The following is a 24,640-nucleotide window of genomic DNA, read 5'->3' as shown; positions in this document are numbered from 1 at the left end:
ACTAGCCAATGAGAGACCAAAACTTCAGGTATGGCGGTTTTGGGAAAGGGGTGAGAATTAGTCACCTGTAGTGATAAGAAGGCTGCAACTGGAATCCAGGATCCTTTCACACAGAGACTCTGCAGAGAAGCCTGCAAACTAGGAAAAGGAAGAAAGACTGAGGGAGAAAAAGACCTAATTAAGTAAACAAGGAAAGGAGACACTCATAAAACCTTCAGGGTTTCTAAGCTATGGTCCTAGAAGAAACTGGATACCTGATATGGAACCTATGACCCAAACATTCTAAACTCCTTAGTCTGATTCTTAAGACCCTCCATCATCCAGGCTTAACCTACTTCTCCAGAACCCTACCCCCCACTAGGTCTCTTTTTCCAATCCAAATTCCTACCACAATGGAGTGCAGAGCCCCAAGGCGGGCACACGCCAGCATGGCCACGACAAGCTCCGGTATCATGGGCATGTAGATGGCCACTCGGTCACCCTTCCGAATGCCTGCAAATAAAGGACACAGATCATGGACCAAGGACCCTTCCTGCTGCTACTTGCTCCTTCTCATTAAGCTACTGCCCCCCAATGGCTGACCTTTTCTGTTCCCCTATACCATATTCCTTCCACTCCTTGTCTACTTCCCCCAAGTCCTCAGATACCCCAAGGCAGGATCCTGCAGTCCCCTTCTTATACTCCCAACACTCACCCTGTTTTTGGAGAACATTGCTGCATCGACACACTTGGACTAGAAGCTCACGGTATGTGATCTGGGTGGTCTCCTCTGGTTCATTGCCCTCCCTGAGATATATCAGAAAGAATCAGTCATTAGGGAATATAACATCTTCCCCCAAGCAAAAAATAGGAACAGTCCTAATAGCCATTCAGGAACACCAAAGCTCCTTATGAATGTCCTGTGAGGGTGAGCTGTCTGCCGTCACACCTTGAACTGACTGGTCAGACACTTTGGTCTTTTAAAGTATACTTTATATACAAGCTGTGTGTCATTGGAAGATGCAGTGTCCATCTGTGAGCCTCATTAGGTTTCTAAAATGGGATGATGGCCCCTTCTCTTCCATCCTAGGGATGTACTAAGGAGAAATGATACCACAGATGTGTTTCTTCCTGAGCACAGTGTCAAGACTGCATTGGTGTTATTCAAAGTGGGGGCTCCAGATCACTTGCACCCAGGGGAACTTATTAAAATGTAGATTCCTGAGCCCTAACTCAGACCTACTGAATCAGAATCACAGAGTCCAAGAATCTACCTCTTTATTACAAGCTGGTATAAAGATTCAGTTGGTGATTCTTTTTTATTTTTTAAGATTTATTTATCTATTTGAGAGAGAGAGAGAAAGAGCATGAGCAGGGCAGGTAGAGGGAGAGCGAATCTCAAGCAGACTCTGCACTTAGTGTGGAGCTGACGCAGGGCTTGATCTCATAACCCTGAGATCACAACCTGAGCCAAAACCAAGAGTCAGATGGTCAACTAACTGCACCACCCAGGCGCCCCTCAGTTGTATTTCTGATACAAATTTAAAGTTTCAGTGGTAACTGGGTGGCTCAGTCCGTTAAGCGTCCAACTCTTGATTTCTTGATTGGCTCAGGTCATAAACTCCTAGTTGTGAGACTGACCCCTACATTATCGGGTTCCATGCTGGGCAGGAAGCCTGCCTAAGAGTCTTTCTTTCCCTCTCCCTCTACCCCTTCCTTCTTTCCTTCTCTAAAAAAGCTCCAGAATCACTACACTTTTATCATCTTATTTCTGTCTACCTCCTCAGCTTTGCCTCCCATTCCTTCCTAGATTTCAGTCTAGTTTCCTTCACATTGGCTTACTCAACAACTACTATGTGCTATATACGTGTATAGAAATAAGGCACCGATGAATGGAACAAGCAAGATCCCTGCCAACATGGAGTTTATATTCCAATGACAGCACAAAAATTATACAAGTAACAAATATAGCCAAGATAATTTCAGATGATAAGCATTATGAAGGATATAATGAATGACAGAATGAGTGACTAATAAGAAATACTTTATTTTTTTTAATTAAAGATTTTTTTTTTTATTTGACAGAGAAAGAGATCACAAGTAGGCAGAGAGGCAGGCAGAGAGAGAGGGGGAAGCAGGCTCCCCACTGAGTAGAGAGCCTGATGTGAGGTTCAATCCCAGGACCTTAAGACCATGGCCTGACCCAAAGGCAGAGGCTTAACCCACTGAGCCACCAGGGCACCCCTGGAAATACGTTTAAAAAAAACATTTTAAGGAACTTTCATGACTATATGTGAATATTTAATGACCCCTGGTGTTTTTTTTCAATTTTATGATTATATATAATATATATATTACATATATACAAATGGTACCACAACAAAAGATATGTAATGAGAAGTGTCCCTCCCACCCCTAGTCTCCAATCACCCTGCCAACTGGCAACCACTATTCATTCTATATTGTGTAACTTTCCAGAAATAGTCAATATGCAGACAGAACCACTCCTAATAGGTTGGAGGGTGTAGAGCAACTGAACTATTGTGGACTGACCAAGATAATCACTTTGGAAGAAGTTTACACTGTTAGCATCTTTCATAAGATCTTTCGGATATCGCTAAAGATGGAAATTTAAAAACCAAATTCAAAAAACTGAATTTTAATACTCTTCATTAAAGAGTATTTAATGGGCACCTCACAGTCCCCAACCAAGCATGGATGGAAAGAGGTAGGAAAGAGATGTCCCACGGACAGGTCTATTACAGAAGCATTACATATATGTATTTATGTTTACATATTCTTGGTTTTTCTATACAAATGACGGTACACAATACACACCATTGTGTATAGTGTTTTTATTGAGTATAATGTACATCCAATAAATAGAGCTCAGTCATCTTGCTTTTTAAAAATTTTAATATACCTTGATATAATTCTTCATTAAGACTTATAGTGCCGTTTCTTTTTCTTTGTCATCTGCACAATGGTCCACAGATTGTATGTGCCACAGTTTAACTAACAAATAAATGCTTCAATGAATATCTTTATTCAAATGTCATTTTACTCACTTGCAAATATGTCTGTAGGACGAATTACACGAAATAAAACTGTTGGGTCAAAGGATATGTACATTTTAAATATTAATAAACATTAGAGGACAACTACTTTAAATAATGGTCCCAGAAGGCCTCCCCCTGGGGAAGCTTGAGCTACAAGACCCAAGTGATGAGAAGTAGTCCACCATATGAATTCTTGAGAAGGGTATCCTGGGCAGAAATTTGGAAAGACCATGAGGCAGTAAAGAGTTTGGCCTATTCAAAGATCAGTAAGGAAGCCAGCATGGCTGGAGCATAGTGAACAAGAAGAAAGGTAAGAATGAAAGTTAAGCAGCAGCCAGATCACATAGGGCCTTGTAGTATTGGTAAGAAGTTTGAATTTTATTTTAAGTGGGTTCCTCCTGGCTTCCTACACACATTGGATCATGCCATTGCCTCTGCTCAGTATCCCTTCCCCTTACCTCTGGCACCAAAACCACACAGCCCTCCCTAAACACTGCAGGCCATTGCTCTCCCTCTCTTTCCTTACTACTCAGAGTACTCAAGAAAGAGGTAACTAAAACCCAGAAAGATGTAGTAGCTTGGCCAAGGTCAAATAATAAGTGGAAAAGCCAAGAATAGATCTTCAGGTCTTCTCATTTCAAGGCACAACTCTTTTGCCTCACAGTGTGAAGGACAGGGACTAGCAGGGAAAACAGGCCTTGGAGGTTACACAGAAGATTATCAGCCTCTTTCCAGCTCCTGGCTTGATGAGTCAGTTACTATCCTCTCATTGGCTTAGCCTCCTAGGGCTAAGAGGAGCCAAGCACAGAGAGCTCTCTAAAGTGAGAAGGAACACAGAGAGAGGAAGCTGGCAAATGGCCCTGAATGCCAGGGCAAAAAGCCATTTCCTTAACTGGCCCACTGATAAGTGTCACAGAAACTTCAGAACATCTCGTTACAGCTAAATGCCAACAGATACCACACACCCCTGCACACATATCCCCATATGTGTACCACATACCAGCTCACCTATGTGTACTTGAAAGCATAAAATAACATATACTAATATACAAAACACTGTACACATAAAAGCTGCCCATTTGTACACAGAGGCACAAATAAGGAGAAATATATGGACCTAAGACTCAAACACAGGCCTATCTGCAAGTACATGCACCATACTTGTGTACCCATCTATGTGCACAGCTTGTCCCTCCCAAAACACTAGCAAATCATTGTTTTATTTGCTTCACATAACTTTCCATTATTTGAAATTATCTCGTGTGTTTTATTTGCTTATATATTACCTGTGTCTTTTATTGGAATATAAGCTCCATGGTAACAGAGAATTTGTCTGTCTTGTCCCTAGAACCTAGAATAGAGCCTGGTGAATAGAAGGTATACAGGAACAGATAAGCACAAACCTATTTAAGAACTGCTTACTTGAGCCCACTTTTAGTTACACACACACACACACACGCCCCACAGTGTACATTCCTCTCCCAGGCTCTGGGCTCAAGCTATGCATTATTGATATAGGCACCTTACTTCTTCCAGTGTCTTCTTTCTCTGACATACACACCAACCTGGGGCCCCTTGCTCATTAGGAGAAGGAGGTAAACAGAATACTAGCCTACTACAAGCTCCCAAGCCCTCTAGGATTTTGAGAAAAAATTTTAAAAGATTTTATTTATTTATTTGCCAGAGAGAAAGTGCATGCGAGAGAGCGAGAGTACAAGAAGGGGGAGTGGCAGGCAGAGGGAGAAGCAGGCTCCCTGCTGAGCAAGGAGCCTGATGCCAGGACTCAATCTCAGGACCCTGGTATCATGACCTGAACTGAAGGCAGGCACTTAACAGACTGAGCTACCCAAGTGCCCTGGATGTATGTTAAGAATTTTTAAAAGAACATTCAGTTTAGTCTCCTAACTCCAAAGAGATCCAAAGAGGCCATTTAAGGTGCTCAAGGTCACATGGTGGTTTGTGGCACAGATCTCACTTTCCTTATGATCTATCAGTACTATCTTTTTTACATTTATTGTGGCTTTATATTTCCCATTACACCTTGGGTTCTTGAAGAGCAGGATCATGTCCCCTTCCTCTCCATCTCCTCCAACTTCAGTTGACACAATAAGTACTTTAGGTTCATGGTTGAGTCATAGAAAACCTAATAACTGATTAATGACTGGGAAGACTGGGACTCCTCTTTTATATGAGGGACAGTTACTGTATTGGAGATTTTAGACTAGCAGAGAAGTAAAACACAGGACAGGAGGAAAGAGCTGGGGGAAAAATAGGTGGGAAAAGCTAGTTTCTTTACAGAAACAGAGGGCAGGATCTAACCTGGTGGGTTAGGCCTTCTAGAGGAGAAAAACCCAGATGAGAGAAGCAGTCAAACCTATTTTGAGAGGACAAATTGAACTTAGCTGTTTGCCTGAAGAGAAGAGAAGATACTGAGTTACATGACAGCAGTATCTGTATCTTTGTTGCTTCTACTCTGGTTCAAGCCACCTGCATCTCTTGCTTGGATGACCACAATGGTCCCAAACTGGTCTCCTACTTCATTCTTACCCTCTTCCAATCCATACATCATCTGGAATAATCTATTAAAAATCGTACCACCTCCTGCTTAAAATCCTTTAGTGGTTTTCATTACATGTAGAAGAAAATCCAAACTTCTCCTATGCCTTGTATCTTTTCCAGCTCATCTTATTCTATTGTCCCATTTTGCTCAATAGACTCCGAACACATTATTAGCCTTCCTACTGATAGAATATGCCATATTCTTCCCCCAGTTTTTCAAATGGTTTGCTCTATGTCATGCTTCAGATCACTCGAAGTAGCATCAGTCCTTCCTTTATTCTTCATCACAACACTGTTTATTTTTTTTAAATATTTTATTTATTTATTTGACAGAGAGAGAGAGGGAGAGTGCACAAGCAGGTGGAGTAGGAAAAGGAGAAGCAGGCCTCCTGCCAAGCAGGGAGCCCATGCGGGGCTCGATCTCAGGACCCTGGGATCATGACCTAAGCTGAAGGCAGACGCTTAACAACTGAGCCACCCAGGAGCCCCTGTTTATTTTTTTCATAGCATTTTTCTCAAGCTATAATTGTATTATTTTTATTTTTCTAATTGTCCATCTCTCCTACTAGATTATGTTTTGCACAGACCAAATTGGTATTGTTCATTGCTGAATCCCCAATGCCTTGCAAAGAAACCTGTATATAGTCAGTGCTCAGTAAATATTTGCTGAATAAATGAATGAACCTTAATGATTATTATGGGAAAGAAGCAGACTAGTGTTACGTAACTATAAATCGAAGAGGTGGGTCAATTGGAGATTTCAGTATAAGGAAAGCCTTTCTGTCAGAACTGTCCAATGATAGAAGGTATTCCTTCAGGAGCTTCCTAACTCTGAAGATACATAGAATCTGGGATTCCCAGGGATACTAAAGAGCAGACTCCAAGACTGGGACCAACCAAGAAAGGCCAATGTGTCTCAAGGCATGATCACACAGTGTTAATAATGCAAACTCCCCAAAGAGCTGCTGAATAGGATTGTACAGACTGGGCCAGGGAAACCCTGATACCTGTTAGATCCTTCTTCAGGGAATGGGGATCTTAGAATTCTCATTTTATAAGCAACCCATGGGATTCATGTTTTCTGAAGTTTGAGATGACCTTAAAAGTCTCTACCAACTTTGAGATTCTCTGATTATGTAAAATTAAGAAAACATGTAAAATAATGTGTTCTCTGATCCATAAAGCACTGCACAAATGTAAGACACTCAGATGTAGGTATGCCCTCAAGTCACTTTCCCTTTCATCAAGGAAGACTGATGTTCCCTCTGGGTACTCCTGCCCTAGTCACAGTGAAGAGGGAGAAGGGCTGGAGGAGGAGGTAAGAGGAAGCACACCCCAAAGACTAAATCATAAATCACTTAGGATGCCAGAGGAGGACAGGGCTTTCAATGTCCACTACCCTTATTTACAGATGAGAAACCTAATACACAGATGGGAAGTGATGGCCTCAAGGTTACTTAACACATTTGTAGCTCCATTATTCTAAAGCAGTCCTATCTAACATAGTAGCCACAAGCTACATATAGCTACTGAACACTTGCAATATGGCAGAAGAACTAAATGTTTATTTAATTTTAATTATTTTAAATATTAGTAGTCACCTGTGTCTAACCATACTATCTAAATGTCTAGTCTAGGTAGTCTCCTCCTAAATGACATGGCCTCCAAAAGGAGGATTTTTTTTTTCCGAAGCCAGAATTAGCATTAGGAAGAAAATCAAAGTGCAGGTGTCCTGAGAACTACAGAGTTGAAGTCCACCAAGGATGGATTTTAACTTAGAGTCACCCAAGAGAATTAAAAACATATACACCTAAAAAGCTTGTATACAAATGTTCACAGCAGCATTATTCATGATATTAAAAAGAGAAAATAATCCAGATATCCACCAACTGAAGAACGGATAAATAAAATGTGGTATATCTATACACTGGAATATTATCTAGCATAAAAAGGAATGAAACATTAAGTCAATCAGGGAAAGACAATTATCATATGATCTTACTGATACGTGGAATTTGAGAAACAAGGCAGAGGATCACAGGGAAGAGAGGAAAAAATGAAACAAGATGAAACCAGAGAGAGAGAGAAACCATAAGAGATTCTTAATCTCAGGAAACAAACAGGGTTGCTGGAGTGGAGGGGGATGGGAAGGATGAGGAGGCTGGGTGATGGACACTGGAGAGGTATGTGTTATGGTGAGTGCTATATATTGTGTAAGACTGATGAATCACACACCTGTACCCCTGAAACAAATAATACATATGTTAATGAAAAATCTATTTTAAGAAATAATAAATAAATTATTATTATTTTTTTAAAGTAATGAAGTAGGGGCACCTGGGTGGTCAGTCATTAAGCATCTGTCTTCAGCTCAGGTCACGATCCCAGCATCCTGGGATCAGGCTCCTTGCTCAGCAGAAAGCCTGCTTCTCCCTCTCCCACTCCGCCGCTTGTGTTTCCTCTCTCACGGTCTCTCTCTCTCTGTCAAATAAATAAAGTCTTTAAAAAATAATAATAAATAATAAAAAAAGGAATGAAGAACTGATACATGCTACGGCACTTGTGAACCTTTAAAAGATTATGGTAAGTAAAAGAAGCTAGAAAAAAGGCCACATGTTGTATGATTCCACTTATATGGAATGTCCAGAATAGTCAAAGCCATAGAGACAGAAAATAGATTAGTGGTTGCCCAGGGCTACAGTGGGCAAAGTTGGAGGAAAATGAGGAATGACTACTAATGAGTATGGGGTTTCTTTTTCAGTGGTGAAAATGTTCTAAAATTGGATGTGACGAGAGTGCCTGCATGGCTCAGTCTAGGGTGCCTGCCTTCGGCTCTGATTATGATCCCAAGGTCCTGGGATCGAGCTCCGTGTCAAGCTCAGCAGGAGCCTGCTACTCCCTCTCCCTGACACTCTCCTTACTTGTAATTTCTCTCTGTGTCAAATAAATAAAGAAAATCTTTATAAAATAAAATAGATCATGATGGTGATTGCACAACTCTGCGACTATACCAAAAATCATTAACTTTTACACTTAAATTGGGTAGGATGCATGGTATGAATTATATCTCAAATTTTAAAATTTTGTGATTTTGATTAGAATTGCAACAACATACAGATTAATCTGGAAAAACAGACATCTTTACAAATCTTCCTTTCCAGAAAGTTTGCCTCTTAGCACTATTCATTTATTCATTCATTACTGTTCATTCATTCATTCATTCATTCATTCTCTTTCTATTTGCCTAAATATTTGGCACTTATTTATTTTAACGTTATAGTCATATGTATGCATCTATTTACTTCACTGGACTGTAAGTTCCTTAAAGGCAGACAAGACATATTAAAAAAAAAAAAGACATATTTTTATCTTTTTCCTCCTCAGCGCTTAGCATATAATGTGACACACAGTGGGTACTTAATACATAATTGTGAAATAAATGGGTACAAGAATGAATGAATGAATGAATGAGGTTCTCTGCTCATATGACCTGCCAGATCCAGGCTAATCAGAGCGAGGAAACATGGAAAGAAAGGGGATTATAGAGGATACAAACAAAGTAGACAGATGCTAGATAGGCAGGGGGAAATGGCAGACACGGAGAAGAGGGAGAAGAAGAATGTAAAACTCACAGAATGGGATTTGGAGAAATATCAAGGAAAATTTCTTGAGCCCCTAAAACTGGGCTCAGTTCTGGACTCTGCCATGGGAGAGACGGCAATAAGCCCCTGGAGTTAAGGTTCAGGTTGTGGGACTTGTGCTTTGCAATCTAGGCTATTATTGCATCCTGTCCTCATGCCAGCTGTTTTCAGGCTTTGATCCAGGAACCTTGTGCCTGTTCCCCTTGGCCTAGGTGGCTTTGGTGCCAGTTGGATTCTGCAACTCTTCTCTGTTGACAAGGCAGACCTAGGTCAGTATAGAAGGTAACCCTTTCCCACTACTTCTTACATACCTACTCGTTCCTTCCATACTGTGCCCCTTGCTAGCCTTACCCAAAACAAGTAAATGAGGGAAGTCCTCTCAGATCCTTTATTATCACAGCATTTGGAACGTTGCCTAAAACAGAAATATGCCTAGAGCAGAAAAAGAAAGTGGAAAGAACAGCCGAGGGCACTGTTTTATATGTACATCAGGTGTCTCAATTTTGACACATGAAAAAATATTTATTACAATGGTTCTCTGTTATTTAGGTAAATAGCATGGTTTAAATCATTAGTTTTCATGGTAGGGTACTCTATTCCTATGGGTAGTTGAGCAGGAAAAGTTTTAAGACTAAGTGTCCAGATTCTCAACTTCGATATGTAATCTTCCCTAACACTGATCTGTCGGCGTTGGTTCTCCTTTCTCATTTTCTCCTTCACAAATATACTTCTCCCACGTTATTAAAAAAAAAAAAAAATGGGGCGCCTGGTGGGCCTTTGGCTCAGGTCATGATCCTGGGGTCCTAGGATTGAGTCTCGAGCCCGACCTTGGACTCCTTGCTCAGCAAGGAGTTTTCTTCTCCCTCTACCCCTCCCCCTGCCTGTGCACTCTCTCTCTCTCTCCCCCTCAAATAAATAAATAAAATCTTTTAAAAATAAAAAAAAAATTTTTAATGCCATCTCTCTCTCATCCAACATTTTATCTACGCCACACCAAGGTTAAAAAATAAAATAAAATAAAATAAAAAACCTTCCAGAGTGCCATAGGGACAATTTGAGAACTATAACCTCAGAGGAAAAGGCTTCCAAGAGAGCAAATCAGAGAGCTTTCTTAAGAAATCTATGCTGAGGGTGCCTGGGTGGCTCAGTGGGTTAAGCTGCTGCCTTCGGCTCGGGTCATGATCTCAGGGTCCTGGGATCGAGTCCCGCATGGGGCTCTCAGCTCAGCAGGGAGCCTGCTTCCTCCTCTCTCTCTCTCTGCCTGCCTCTCCAACTACTTGTGATTTCTCTCTGTCAAATAAATAAATAAATAAATCTTAAAAAAAAAAAAAAAGAAAAGAAAAAAAGAAATCTATGCTGAAAGGGGCACCTGGGTGGCTCAGTGGGTTAAAGCCTCTGCCTTCGGCTCAGGTCATGATCTCAGGGTCCTGGGATGGAGCCCCACATCGGGCTCTCTGTCCAACGGGGAGCCTGCTTCCTCCTCTCTCTCTCTCTGCCTGCCTCTCTACCTATTTGTGATCTCTCTCTGTCAAATAAATAAATAAAATCTTTAAAAAAAAATAAATCTATGCTGAAAGGAGTAACATTTTAATTTATCCAGGTGACAGACTCATGGTAACACTACTTGCCTTATTTGTCTTAGAATTCTAATTCTAATTCTAATTCAATAGTTATCATATTTATTTTACTTGAAAAAGAAGTTGGGCATTTTCTAACAAAGTAAATCTCATTTGGCTGATTGTTAGCAGTGAGAATTGCTATGCAAAATAGGCTATATAGCGGACGTTTTCTACAGATAATATGAGCTAAATTTGCAGTTCCAAGCTTTCAAGAAAGATATATGAAATATATACATGTATACAATATAAAACACATTGGAAATTAGATTTTTTGCAGTTATTACTTTTTTATTTTATTTTATTTTATTTTAAAGATTTTATTTATTTATTTGACAGAGAGAAATCACAAGTAGATGGAGAGGCAGGCAGAGAGAGAGAGAGAAAGAAGCAGGCTCCCTGCCGAGCAGAGAGCCCGATGCGAGACTCGATCCCAGGACCCTGAGATCATGACCTGAGCCGAAGGCAGCGGCTTAACCCACTGAGCCACCCAGGCGCCCCCAGTTATTACTTTTTTAAAGATTTATTTGTGAGAGAGAGCACGCATGCATTGGAGTGAATGCACACGAGCCCAGGAGAGGGTCGGAGAGAGGGAGAAGCAGGCTCCCTGCTGAGCAAGGAGCCCGAGATGGGGCTTGATCCCAGGACCCTGGGATCCTGACCAAAGTTGAAAGGAGACACTTAACCAACTAAGCCACCCAGGTGCCCCATTTTTTTTTTTTTTGCAATTATTTTATCTCATGATAATGTTTAGATGTGAACTTTAAAATGTGCAAAGAGTTAAGTAATTTTTCAAACCTCTTTTAGGTATATAATTTTTAAAGTTTAAGACCACTAATATACAAAATTATTTTTCTGGAGTACCTGGGTGGCACAGTTAGTTAAGCATCCAATTCTTGGTTATGGCTTGGGTTGTGATCTCAAGGTCATGAGATCAAGCCCCATGTTGAACTCCATGGGCTCCTCACTCACCATGGAGTCTGCCTGAGATTCTCTCTCCCTCTCCTTCTGCCCCTCCTGCTCATTCCCTCTCTCTCTAAAATAAAACAAAACAAACAAATAAACAAACAAATATTTTAAAGGTATGCTGCCACTGCCCACCACATCTGAAGAGGATATAAAAATACAAGTCGAGGGGCACCTGGGTGGCTCAGTGGGTTAAAGCCTCTGCCTTCAGCTCAGGTCATGATCCCAGGGTCCTGGGATCAAGCCCCGCATCGGGCTCTTTGCTCAGCAGGGAGCCTGCTTCCTCCTCTCTCTCTGCCTCTCTCTCTGCCTGTCTCTCTGCCTACTTGTGATCTCATTCTGTTAAATAAATAAAATCTTTAAAAAAAAAAAATACAAGTTGGAAGTCTTATCCTCTGGAGATTCTGATTTGATAGGCTGGTACGGTCCAGGAATCTGGATTATTAACAAGATCCTCAGATAATTATTTGGAGTCACCAGACCTAGATTTATTATTTACCCTTAATTCAATGTATGAATTTACACAAAATTTCCCCTCTCTCTGAGTCTCAGTTTCCTTCTCCATAAAGTATTAGAGGGGAGGAGGGAGAAGACTGGTATTAGACTGGATAATTTCTAATGTATCTTAGACTCCTCAATTCTCATTAATTGCTTTCAGAGGCAGGAGAATGGATCCTAAAAGGCAGCTGCAGAGAAAAGAGGTTTAAGTTACATAGCAGGCAGGGGGCAGGGGGAAGAATGAACTTAGCCGAGATAGAGACAAATAGAAGTAAATAAAATAAAAGTAAGGGGCACCTGGGTGGCTCGGGTCATGATCTCAGGATCATGGGATCGAGCCCCACATGGGGGTCTGCACTCAGCATGGAGTCTGGTTGAGATCACCCCTCGCTTCCCTCTACCCCTCCCCCTGTTCATGCTTGCATGCTCTCTCTCTCAATCTCTCTCTCTCTCTCTCTCTCTGTCTTAAATAAATAAATAAAGTCTTTTTTTTTTTTAAAGTAATAAAACCTGACCTGCCTGTCTCACATGGTATCTCTGTAGCTTAAGTAAGAATTCAGCTAATCCCTCACACGAGTATGGAATAAAACTACATTAGAGGATAATTTTTTACCTGATCCTCACAGATACTTTAGCAATACTTAGAGCAGGTATAATTATCCCCATTTTAAAGATCCAAGAAATCCAGAGGAAGTGGCTTGCCAAAGCTAACGGTGGGATTAAGGAAAATCTATAACTAGGTTCCAGGTTTCTGACTTCCAGGCTAGTGTTGGTTCAACTACACCAATTTGGGGTGTATCCAAATGGACATAGAGAAGACTCTTTTCTTTTCTTTATTTTTAAAAATTTAGTTATTTGACAGACAGAGATCACAAGTAGGCAGAGAGGTGGCGGGGGGTGGGGAGGAACAGGCTCCCTGATGAGCAGAGAGCTTGATTTGGTGCTGGATCCAAGGACTCTGGGATCATGACCTGAGCCAAAGGCAGAAGCTTTAACCCACTGAGCCAGCCAGGCATCCTGAGAAGCCTCTTTTCTAAGAATCTCCAGGAACACTATGAGAAAGAGTGAAGGAGACTCTCATCTACTTTGAGCTTTAGCCCATGGTCAAGATCATGCATACCATAGTCTCTTCAATATCCTGAGGAGTTCCTCAAAGACCTAAAACCTCTGGCAAGGATGCCTACATATGTCTACCTTCACAATCCTTGGCAGTGCTCAAGTGTCACAGAAGGACTTGTATAGTCTCATTTGTTCCTAGAGACATGACCCCCATTCGCAGAAATAAGGCAAAATACACTGTCTCTGACATTTTCTTCCTAAATAAAATTAGAGCTCACTGGCAAAAATCTTGCCCCACCCTCCCAGAATGTGAGCTCCATGAGGATAAGGACCAGATCTCTTTTTTTTATTGCTATGTCTAAGCACCTAATATATGCCTGGCACATATCATAAATATCTATACACTAATTTTTTAAAAGCCTGCTGCTAGGAGCACCTGAGTGCCTCAGTGAGTTGAGCCTCTGCCTTCGACTCAGGTCATGATCTCAAGGTCCTAGGATCAGGCCACGCATCTAGCTCACTGCTCAGCAGGGAGCCTGCTTCCCCCTCTCTCTCTGCCTGCCTCTCTGCCTGCTTGTGATTTCTCTGTCAAATAAATAAATAAAATCTTAGAAAAAAGAAAAACCTGCTGCTAGAAGCTAGTAGATTGTCCATGGAGCACAGCTATCTGTAAGTTGGATCCTTACCTAAAAGCATATACAAAAATTAATGCAAAGTGAATCAAGGACCTAAATTTAATACCTAAAACAATAAAATTCTTAGAAGAAAACATAAGATAAAAATTTCATAATGCTGGATTTGGCAATGATTTGTCAGCTATGACCCCATAAACACAGAAAACAAAAGAAAAAATAGACATTGGACTTGATAAAAGTTTTAAAATTTTGTGTATCAAAAAACACTATCCCCATGGTAAAAAGGCAAGCCCCAGCATGGGAGAAAAGATTGGCAAATCATGTATCTCATAAGGGATTAATATCCACAATATATATACATAACTCCTAAAGATCAATAACAACAAAAACAACACAATTGAAAAATGGGCAGAGGGCTTGAATAGACAATTCCCCAAAGAAGACATACACATTGCCAATAAGCACATCAAACATCACTAATCACTAGAGAAATGCCAACCAAAACCACAATGAGATACCAGTATTAACAAGTGAATAAGGGCAGCACTCTCAGATCCTTTATTATCACAAGTTCCCTAATGCATAAAGTTCATACTGTTCAGCCATGTCCTGGGTTCCTCCAGGGTCTGGCCCAATTTTAAGTGATCAAATTCAGCCATGCTGTTCTTTTAGGCCCATCTTCAGCTCCAGATGAAGCTCTCTCAGCCCCTGGGCAGGAATACTGCAATGACAGGGAAATGAATGGACAGGGCAAGAGCTCAGGAAAACTGGGTTTCAAGTCAAGCTTTGCTACTTCTTAAAACATGAAAGCTTTTACAAATTATTTTACTTCTCTGGCCCTTAGGTGCTTCAACTGTAAATGAGGGAACTATTTCAGTAAAAGTGCTTTTTAGATATAGGTTTTATTATTCATTCCTGCTGAGAACAAGAAATAGGGTTGGAAAGTGAGAATTGGGAAAACCTTCACAAAGAAGATGGCATTTCAGATGGTTATGAAAGAATAAGCAGGATTTAGACTGGCTCAGATAAGGAACAGACCAATTCAGGGAGATGGGAACAACATTAATTAGCTTAGATACAGAAGTGGAAAAGCACAGACCAGTCTACAGGCCAATACCAATCCCAAGGAATATTTTCAACTACTGCTGGTGTTTTTTCATAAAGTTACACATATTTGATTTAAGGACTATATTTTGTGCTATGTGTTCTGCCTGTCCTCATGCAGTTAAATTATCTTTATTCTTACTTGAGTGACAGTCATACTTTCAGTTTCAAAAAAATCCTTACTTCATAAAAATTTTAAACTAAAAACTCTTTGGGAGGTCCCTGCTGAAATATTTGTGAAATTTTTTAAAATCTCCATCATTTGATATAAAATTAAATAGCAAACCAATTCAGTGTAGACCTTAAGCTACATTTGGTGGGCTATAAGACTAAAAAGATATAATGTTGAGGTCCTGAAAGTCAAATAAAGATGACTCTACATTGAAGGACCTTTATCTTGCCCTCATCCAGCACCTGGATACAGATGAATTGTTGCAGCAAGTGTTACCTTGAAATAGAGATGTGCATGAGCAGCTCCTAGGCAGCCTTATGGATCTTGGCCAGAGTCAAGTTAACCCTCCAGACCTCACATTTGTTCCAGAGCCCACACTTGCTAATCAGTTTCAGCTCCTGATTGAGGCGATTTCCTAGAGGGTCTCCATGGAGCCACATAGGTTTTGTGACAAACCCAGCTCCTGACCACTCATCAAGTTCATCAGCAAATCCTACTGGCTCTGCCTTCAAAATATTCCAAAATCTGACCACTTTTCATAACCTCTACCCTTATCTCCATTTTTATATTTTTCTTGAACTACTGCCGGTGCCTGCTTACTGTCCCTTTGCCTTCGCCCCATGCCCCTCATCCACTACTCTCAAGGTAGTGTGCAGACTACATATGGTAGATATCCAGTAGAAAATTGTTTGATAAGTGGATAAATGAGCACATCTCAGCTGAGGAAAGGATGTTATTTCTTTGAGGTTTGCCCTTTAATGTCTTTAGCCTTATAAATTATAAATTGTAGTCAACATTTCTAAAGCTAGCCCTAAAACCTCAAAATAAACTACTGGATAGACAAATGGCAAATTGAGGCCTGACTCACCACAAGTAGAAAACTGTCAAAGAAGCAAAGGCTATGTAAATAAGCATAGTGCTACAACAGAGAATATAAGTGTTCTGTCCAGAACAAGTTACAATTGCAATGTGACTGGCCATACATATCACTTCCACTCTCTAAGCCTCAAGTTCCTCATCTGTTAAACAGTGTTGTAAACCATAACCAGGTTCAAAAAAAAGGAGGGGGGGATGAACATATAAGTAAAGTATAAAGGAGACAGTTTATCATTAGAATAAATAGAAAGGTCTTAGGTATTGTAGGAGATTGTAAGTTGGATGGTAGAGTATGGCTGTCAATGGAACTAATGTAATCTTAGATATGTAAAGTTAGAACAAAGAATGGTAATAGTTTCCTGCCCAAGGCAGACCATAGCTAACATAGCTAGAATACTTCATTAGAGATACTGACCAACTATAGTGTATCCAGAGGAGACTGAGATGGTTGATAAAGGAGTTGTTCAGGAAACCACATCATATAAGAAATCTGGGAATGTGGACTCGGTATTACCTCATCCATAAAATAAGAACACTAGATCAGATAAGGGGTTTTCAAACAGAGCTTTACAAATCGCTAGATGTTCCACATATATATCTTACAGGGACCTCAGTGACAGTGACCTGGTGAAGAAGCCAAAAGAATGTGGTTCTGGTCTTCTCGTTCATGTTTCAACCAGATTAACTCTGCTCTTGCCTGTTTCAGGTATAGGGCTCTTGGTAATAATGATAAAAATAGCTAACACACAGTTTACCAAGCAGTAAGCCCTTTATTTTATTTTTTTTTTCTTTTTCTTTTTTTTTTTAAAGATTTTATTTATTTATTTGACAGAGAGAGATTACATGTAGGCAGAGAGACAGGCAGAGGGAGAGAGAAGGAAGCAGGCTCCCCGCTGAGCAGAGAGCCCGATGTGGGACTCGATCCCAGGACTCTGGGATCATGACCTGAGCCGAAGGCAGCGGCTTAACCCACTGAGCCACCCAGGCACCCCAGCAGTAAGCCCTTTATACAGATTATTCTAACTATTCTTCACAATAATCTATGTCATAGAAACTGTTATTATTCCCATTTATAGATAGGAAAATAATTGAGGTTTAAAGAGGTGAGGCAGAGCATTTGGGTGACTCGGTTGGGCAGCTGCCTTTGGCTCAGGTCATGATCTCAGGGTACTGGGATAGAGTCCTATGTTGGGGCTCCCTGCTCAGTGGGGAGTCTGTTTCTCCTTCTCCCTCTGTTCTTCCCCTGCCCATATGCTCTCTCAAATAAATAGTCTTTAAAAAATAAAAAATTAAAAGGGACGCAACTTGTCCAACTAAGAAGTATTAGATAAAATAAGGATCGAAATCCAGGCAGAGTCCAAAGCCTACTGTTGTTAATCACTACACATACAATTTTTATTTGAACGAAAGGATTCTAATGCCTTAAAAACATTGAAAATTACTGAATTAGATGATCTTCAAGACATCTTCTAGATTTAAATTTTTATAATTCCATATTCAGCCTAGCAAAGGGATATAATAACTGCCTTCAAATATCACAAAATAGGATTATTTTATGTAGCCCTAGAAAACAGAAGGTAAACCAAAGGAAGAGGAGAGAAAGTTATAGTGAGGGAATATATCTAAGAACTTTGTAGCAGAGATGCCCAACAATGGGACAGATAGTGAATGAACTCTGTGGTCTTGGTAGTGTTCCAAAATCAGAATGATCATACATGGAGATTGTTGGGGATGGAGATATTGGGGCTACAATTCCTGCTTTGTTTAGGAAGTGGACTAAATGACCTCAAAGGAGGGGCACACTCAGGTGACTCAATCGGTTAAGCATCCACCTTTGGCTTGGGTCATGATCCTGGAATCCCAGGATCAAGCCCTATGTGGGGTTCCCTGCTCAGGCAGGAGTCCTCTTCTCCCTTTCCCTCTGCTCCTCCCCGTTTGTGTTCGCTCTCTCTCTCAAATAAATAAGTAAAATCTTTTAAAAATTAAAAAATAAATAAAAGACCTCAACGGATTAGAACTGAGAATCTCAAATTCTCAGGGGTTTAAGGTATCAGACACTGAGGATCATTTTCAGTGCCCAGTTTCTCTCAAACCAAAACCAAAAAGGAAGGCCCATCCTCATCTCCATGCCTTCTGTACTTAGAGTTTGTACCCTAAAGCAAGAGCCATGCTCCCATCTGACTATCTGCTACCTTTAAGAGACAAGAAGTCACCACTGGGTTCCTACCCTACCTCCAACTTCTCCCAGTTGCCCTGTCACTGCAGTTTCCCACATATGGGACAGCAATTCTATTTTTTTTTTTTTTTAAAGATTTATTTATTTATTTGACAGAGAGAGATTACAAGTAGGCAGAGAGGCAGGCAGAGAGAGAGAGAGAGGAGGAAGCAGGCTCCCTGCTGAGCAGAGAGCCCGATGCGGGACTCGATCCCAGGACCCTGAGATCATGACCTGAGCCGAAGGCAGCGGCTTAACCCACTGAGCCACCCAGGCGCCCTGGGACAGCAATTCTAAAGGTCAGTGCTAGAAGTAACTTCAACAAGTATCCTGTTCATCCCCTACAGTTTACAGGTGGGAAAAAGAAAGCTCAGAGAAGGGCATTACCTAAAGCCATTCTCCTCATTGTTTACTAAACACACTGGTGTAAGAATTCACGCCTAGACACAAACTGAAGAAAGTTGACAGGAGCTCAGGACACTGAATCAGGCTTCAAGACAGTTTCCATTTATTACATTCTTAGTATCACATATATTAGCATATATAATAATATACTAATCTATAACAAATGATAATACACATCTATTATGCATATCCCACCTACTTCTAAAAACTGACCAGTGACTTGGACAATGCAGCCTACTTGTCTCGTTTTTACCACTTCAGGGAATTCTTTTTTTTTTTTAAAGATTTTATTTATTTATTTGACAGAGAGAGATCACAAGTAGGCAGAGAAGCAGGAAGAGAGAGAGAGAGGAGGAAGCAGACTCCCTGTAGAGCAGAGAGCCCGATACGGGACTCGATCTCAGAACCCTGAGATCATGACCTGAGCCGAAGGCAGCGGCTTAACCCACTGAGCCACCCAGGCGCCCAGGGAATTCTTTAAGGCATCAAGGGTCATGAAACTCAGGGAGAAGTGAAAGAAACAGATTAGAGATTCACCCTAAACATGAAATCCTGCTGCCCTCCTCCGCAATCTGCCTACCTGATTCAAACTGGAGAAAGCCTGTTCCCAGCAACAGTTATTTCCTCACATACCTCCACTGGCAGAAAGTATATGCTACCAGCACTAGTACTGCCCCCAGGCAAGGGGTACAGACTCTCTACCTCAGCCCTTTCACCCCCAACCTTCTGAAATCCTGCCTTTATTTCACCATCTCAAACAGAAACCCAGCCCACCCACTGAGTCACCATAAAATCCCTATAGGTTGCATCAGAACTTCTAAAAACCACTTCCTCTTCAGAAACAATCATAGACTCCTGAACTATATAAGAGGCAGAAGAAGGACCTTGCAGAGTATCTATAGTTAATCCTCTACCACTCCCCAAAAGGGAAAGCCCAGAGAAGGGAAGAGATGGTCTGAGGCCATCTTCTTTCTTAAGTGTTTTTCCATACCATGTACATTTTAATTAGTAAATACACCATTGTGAAACCAGTGAAGACAGAGAGGGAGGACAAAAAAGTCCTTCCCTTCCCATATCACTGAAAGGAATTCCAGGACACGGACCTAGGTAATTAACAGAGCCCTTCCATATAAATGCTAGGACAGTACACACTTTGGGATCTAGCTTTCCATATCACCTTGACAATCTTCTCCCTGTCAGAACATGGGCTTATCTCACTTTCCCACCTTCTCAAAGACACATACACATACCTCACAGGTATCTGGAGAATTCTAAATATCACACTCTGGAATTCATACTTGGGAGCACACTTGGGATTCTAAGAGCAGTTTCTGTCCAAAGGTCACTCCTAAAGTCACCTGCCTCTCAGAAGCTCTGGTTTCTAAGGAAGAATTAATAATAGCCCAAGGCTACAGGGCAATGATTCAGCAGAGGATGAGAAGTAAAAGGCACAGAGATGATGACAGCTAGAGGCAACTGAAAACAAACAGTGGAAGGAACAAACTATACTAAATTTCATGTGTTTTGAAGACTGGGGTCCTCTTCTGGAATAACCTAGAGATTTAGCAGTTAGTATAAACTGCCAGAATCAGAGCCATCAACCACTCTTTCCCCCTTTCCCCACAAATCCTTTAATTAATCCGCTAAGTCTTCTACAGTCCCCTAGTGTCTCTTCAACTAGCCAGTCCCTACTCCTTGCACTACCCCTAACATCCCTCACTGACTATCTCTCCCTGAATGCCTATTCTAGTAACTTTTGTCACCAATCACCTTCTCACACAAATGCATTAAGCCCCTACTAACACCTCTAAGGCCACACTAGGAGGAAGAAAGTACAAGAGAGGTTGAAATCTCTTATTTAGAGGGCAAATTTAGCTTTTGGATCAGATGAGCATGTGTCTTTGAAAAAGGTAAAATGTTATATAGAGTAAACGGAATATTGACTCTTCTCAACTTTATCTCTCCACCAACACATGAAGTTACCTATATTTTTTCTTTTCTCCAAATTACTTTAAAATTTCATCTTTCCATTCCATTCCCACCAACAGTAACCCAGTTCAGGTACCTCTGTCCTGGATAATAAACTTCAAGCAATCTGGCTTCACACTCCTATTTTCATATGTATCCAGATTAATCTTCTTAAACCCAGTTATGACCACATCATTCCCCTGCATATAATCCTTTCACAGGTCTCCAAAAAATAGTCAAGATCTCCCATTCCTGGACCTCATCTACTGTTGAAGATAACCTTGACTCCTCTTTGTCTCACTCCCCATATCCAATCCAAGTCAGCAAACTCCATGGGCTCTTCACTCAAACTAGATCCAGATTTTGACCACTTCTAACCATCTTCAAGATACCACTATGGTCTAGGGCTCCTGGGTGGCTCAGTGGGTTAAGCCGCTGCCTTTGGCTCGGGTCATGATCTCAGGGTCCTGGGATCGAGTCTCGCATCGGGCTCTCTGCTCAGCAGGGAGCCTGCTTCCCTCACTCTCTCTGCCTGCCTCTCTGACTACTTGTGATTTCTCTCTGTCAAATAAATAAATAAAATCTTTTAAAAAAAGATACTACTATGGTCTAAATCACCAACATTTGCTCATCTGATTTCCAAAATAGCTTCCTAATTGTCCTCTCTGCTTCTACTCTTTCCTTCTGTCTATTCTCAATACATAAGACAGAAAGATTCTAAATACATCAAATCATCATTTTTGTGCTCAGTCCAGTGATTGCCTATTTCACTATAAATAAAACCTGAAAGCCTATATTGACTTTCAAGCTTCTACATGATCTAGTGTCCTGCTGACCTTATTCCTAATATTCTCTCTTTTTCTAGTTCACACTGCTTCAGCTCCACTAACTTCCCAGCTAGTCTTCAGCCAAGCAGCAGCACATTCCTACCTCAGGGCTTTTGCACTTGCTCTTCCATGTACTTGGAATATTTCTCCTTCCCAACCCAAATATCCACATGGCAGACTCCATTTCCTTCCTAAATGTCTGCTCAAATGTCACCTTTATCAGACAGTTCTTCCCTTATCAACCCCCATTCTTTGTTGCCATTCCCTTTTCCTTTATGCCATGCTGTAGTTTTCTATAGCACTTATCAGTACCTGTTATATATTTACCGGCTTATTTATTGTCTCTCTCCTCAAGCTGAAATATAACCTCCATGAAGGTATGGATATTGTTCAGAATAGTTCCTGGTATGTAGCAAGTTCACAAAAGTATTTATTGAACGAATAAATTGTTCCCTCTATGAACTCTTCACTCCAGACAAATTTGGTCTTCTCACTGTCCCAATATAATAGTAATGATGGCTAATATTTATTGAGTGCTTTCAATGTGCCAGGAATTGGACACATCAGTTTGTTATACTATTCAATCAATAATTCTATGAAATGGAAACTTTTATCCACATTTTACAGTTGAGGATAAAAGAGATTAAATAATTTATACAAAATCATACAGCTATGTAGTGGCAGAAAGAGGACTCAGGTTAACCAGACACCAAAACTTATTCTCCTGTTATCATACTGCCTCTTTACATGCTTTCTCCCATCTGTGAACTTTTTGTGTAAGTGGCTCTTTGCAATTTGGGCCCCATTATTGCTTTGCAGCTGATTTATGTAGGCCCATTTGGTGTTCCAAAGAGAATGTCCATTCCATGACACCAAGATCTGGGCCATTAACACGTGATAACACATTTTATCTCATATTTGTAAGCAAATGAATTTAAGGTTAATTCAAATTAATTTGACTAATAAGCAAATTACTCTTTTCAACTATCACAGCCTAGTGTTGGACAACTTGAATAATGAAGTAGGATCATACGGTGAGGAAAAGAATAGCAGACTAGGAGTGGGGATATCTGGAGACTGGTCTCAACTCTGTCTCCAACCAGGTATATAACCTTTAAGCAAATCACTTAGCCAACCGTGTCTTTAATCTATCCATCTGTAAAAAGAATTGGCCTAGATGGAGTCTAAATGATCACTTCAAGTTCTAAAAATACTATTATTCCATGAACATCTACAACGTGTCAAGCCAAAAGTAAAAGGACAAATTCTTCCTTAATATGGTTCTAAGAGCACTATCTCCCCTGTGCATTATTTCAGAGCATGCCCCAAACAAGCAATGAGCTATAAATGTGGTTTGCTAATGCCACTAGAGCTATATAAATGACATAGTTTAGGTTGAAAAGAAAGTCATATTGTGGCACCCTAAGTTGTTTATCAACTGGAGTAAATCATGGAAAAGATGTCATTTTAAAAAGCATTAATAAGGGTGCCTAAGTGTCTCAGTCAGTTAAGAAACCGACTCAATTTCGGATCAGGTCATGATTTCAGGGTTCTGGGATCAAGCCCCATATCTGGGCTCTGTGCTTCAGGATTCTTCCTGTCCCTCTGCCCCTTCCCTCGCTGTGCATGCAGGCGCTTTCTCTCTCTCTCTTAAAAAAATAAATAAAACTTTTTTAAAAAAGGGAATTAGTAAAAATTTGAGCAGGAAGAAGGCAGACTCCAAAACAAAATTTTAGAAGAAATGAAGGACTTCAAAGAATAAATGATATGATACAGAGTTTGAAAAGTATTGAGAACATGATAAAGGCAAATGCAAGTAAAAAATGGCAGGCAATTTTAAACTTCAGAAAAACAAAAAAGGAAACGCATATAAGGAAATGCAATCATAATATATTACTCTTACGTAAACACTGGTTTTAAATTAACTAAAAAACACAGCTAGATAGATGAGAAAAAGAAGTGGGAGTAATATATAAAAAGCAAATTCTCATCTATCATAATAGGAAGTCATGCTTTCTAAAGTATGCAGTATAAACATATTACTTAAAATGTAGAGGTAAAAAATGGGAAATAACCAAATATCTGGCCTATTTGTGCTTTATTTTTTTATAACAAATGTGATTTACTTATAGCTTGGTTTTACTTTATTATTAACATAAAATAACTGAATAATAATGTCCCATGTGGTACTTGTCTCATATTCCTCTACCCCTATTTCCTTAATATATTAATATATGACCATCCAAGTAATATATTAATATACTGACCATCCAAGATCTTTAAAAATTCTTGTTGGTTGAGTGACCAACGTAAAAATGGGTGAAGATGTCTTGTTGTGGGAGTTACAGAATTTTGTACTAGATACAAATTTAGAAATTATATAGTCCAGTGCTTCCCAAATTTGTATCCATGGAATACTGCTTCTTATAGTATTAATAGCATGCTGCAAAAAGTGTCTGGAGCTCGAGTAAAATTGAGTAATATCATGTTTAAAAAAATTAATCAGGTATCTTTACTGTAGGAATTCTAGGAGGCTTTACTGTTAACACACACTAGAAATCACACAAAAGCAATTTATTAAATAGTGTTTCTCAGACTCATTTGTTTCAAGAATTAAACCCCTGCTATTATCTCTCTAGTAACGAGTAGTTTCTGAAGCATTCTTTAGAAAACACTGATCTAGTCTACTACCCTTGTTTTACAAATGTGGAAAGAAAAGCTCTCTAGATCCTGTTCAGGTCTGGATGGTGGGGGAACTAGAAAGAAGGGCTTCAGAATTCTGGAGCAATCTCCAGTACCTGAACAAGTCTGGCCTATGTTTTCTCAGACTTTCATCACACACCTGAACTACTTCAAACCAGGAAACATTAGACACAAGCATCTTCTTTACGTATCTTTAAAGATTTTCTTTTTTTTTTTTTTAAGATTTTATTTATTTATTTGACAGAGAGAAGTCACAAGTAGATGGAGAGGCAGGCAGAGAAAGAGAGAGAGGGAAGCAGGCTCCCCGCTGAGCAGAGAGCCCGATGCGAGACTTGATCCCAGGACCCTGAGATCATGA

The 24,640-nt window shown here is 40.3% G+C and overlaps 1 protein-coding gene across 1 annotated transcript in view; it reads right to left on the bottom strand.

Moving 5' to 3' along the window:
• The window catches only part of ACSS2 (acyl-CoA synthetase short chain family member 2), a 47,327-nt gene that overhangs the window by 13,488 nt on the left and 9,199 nt on the right, over positions 1-24,640 (bottom strand). Inside the window, exons 3-5 of the mRNA XM_059406850.1 lie at positions 695-786; positions 389-492; positions 66-138 (exon numbers count right to left, since the gene is read on the bottom strand). Of these exons, the coding sequence (XP_059262833.1) occupies positions 66-138; positions 389-492; positions 695-786 (269 nt within the window). The remainder of the gene's footprint in view (positions 1-65; positions 139-388; positions 493-694; positions 787-24,640) is intronic.

The sequence above is a fragment of the Mustela nigripes genome, chromosome 7, assembly GCF_022355385.1.
Source record: "Mustela nigripes isolate SB6536 chromosome 7, MUSNIG.SB6536, whole genome shotgun sequence".
NCBI lineage: Eukaryota > Metazoa > Chordata > Mammalia > Carnivora > Mustelidae > Mustela > Mustela nigripes.
The sequence above is the reverse complement of the archived record's forward strand: the minus strand, read 5'-3'. Positions and strand labels throughout refer to the sequence as shown.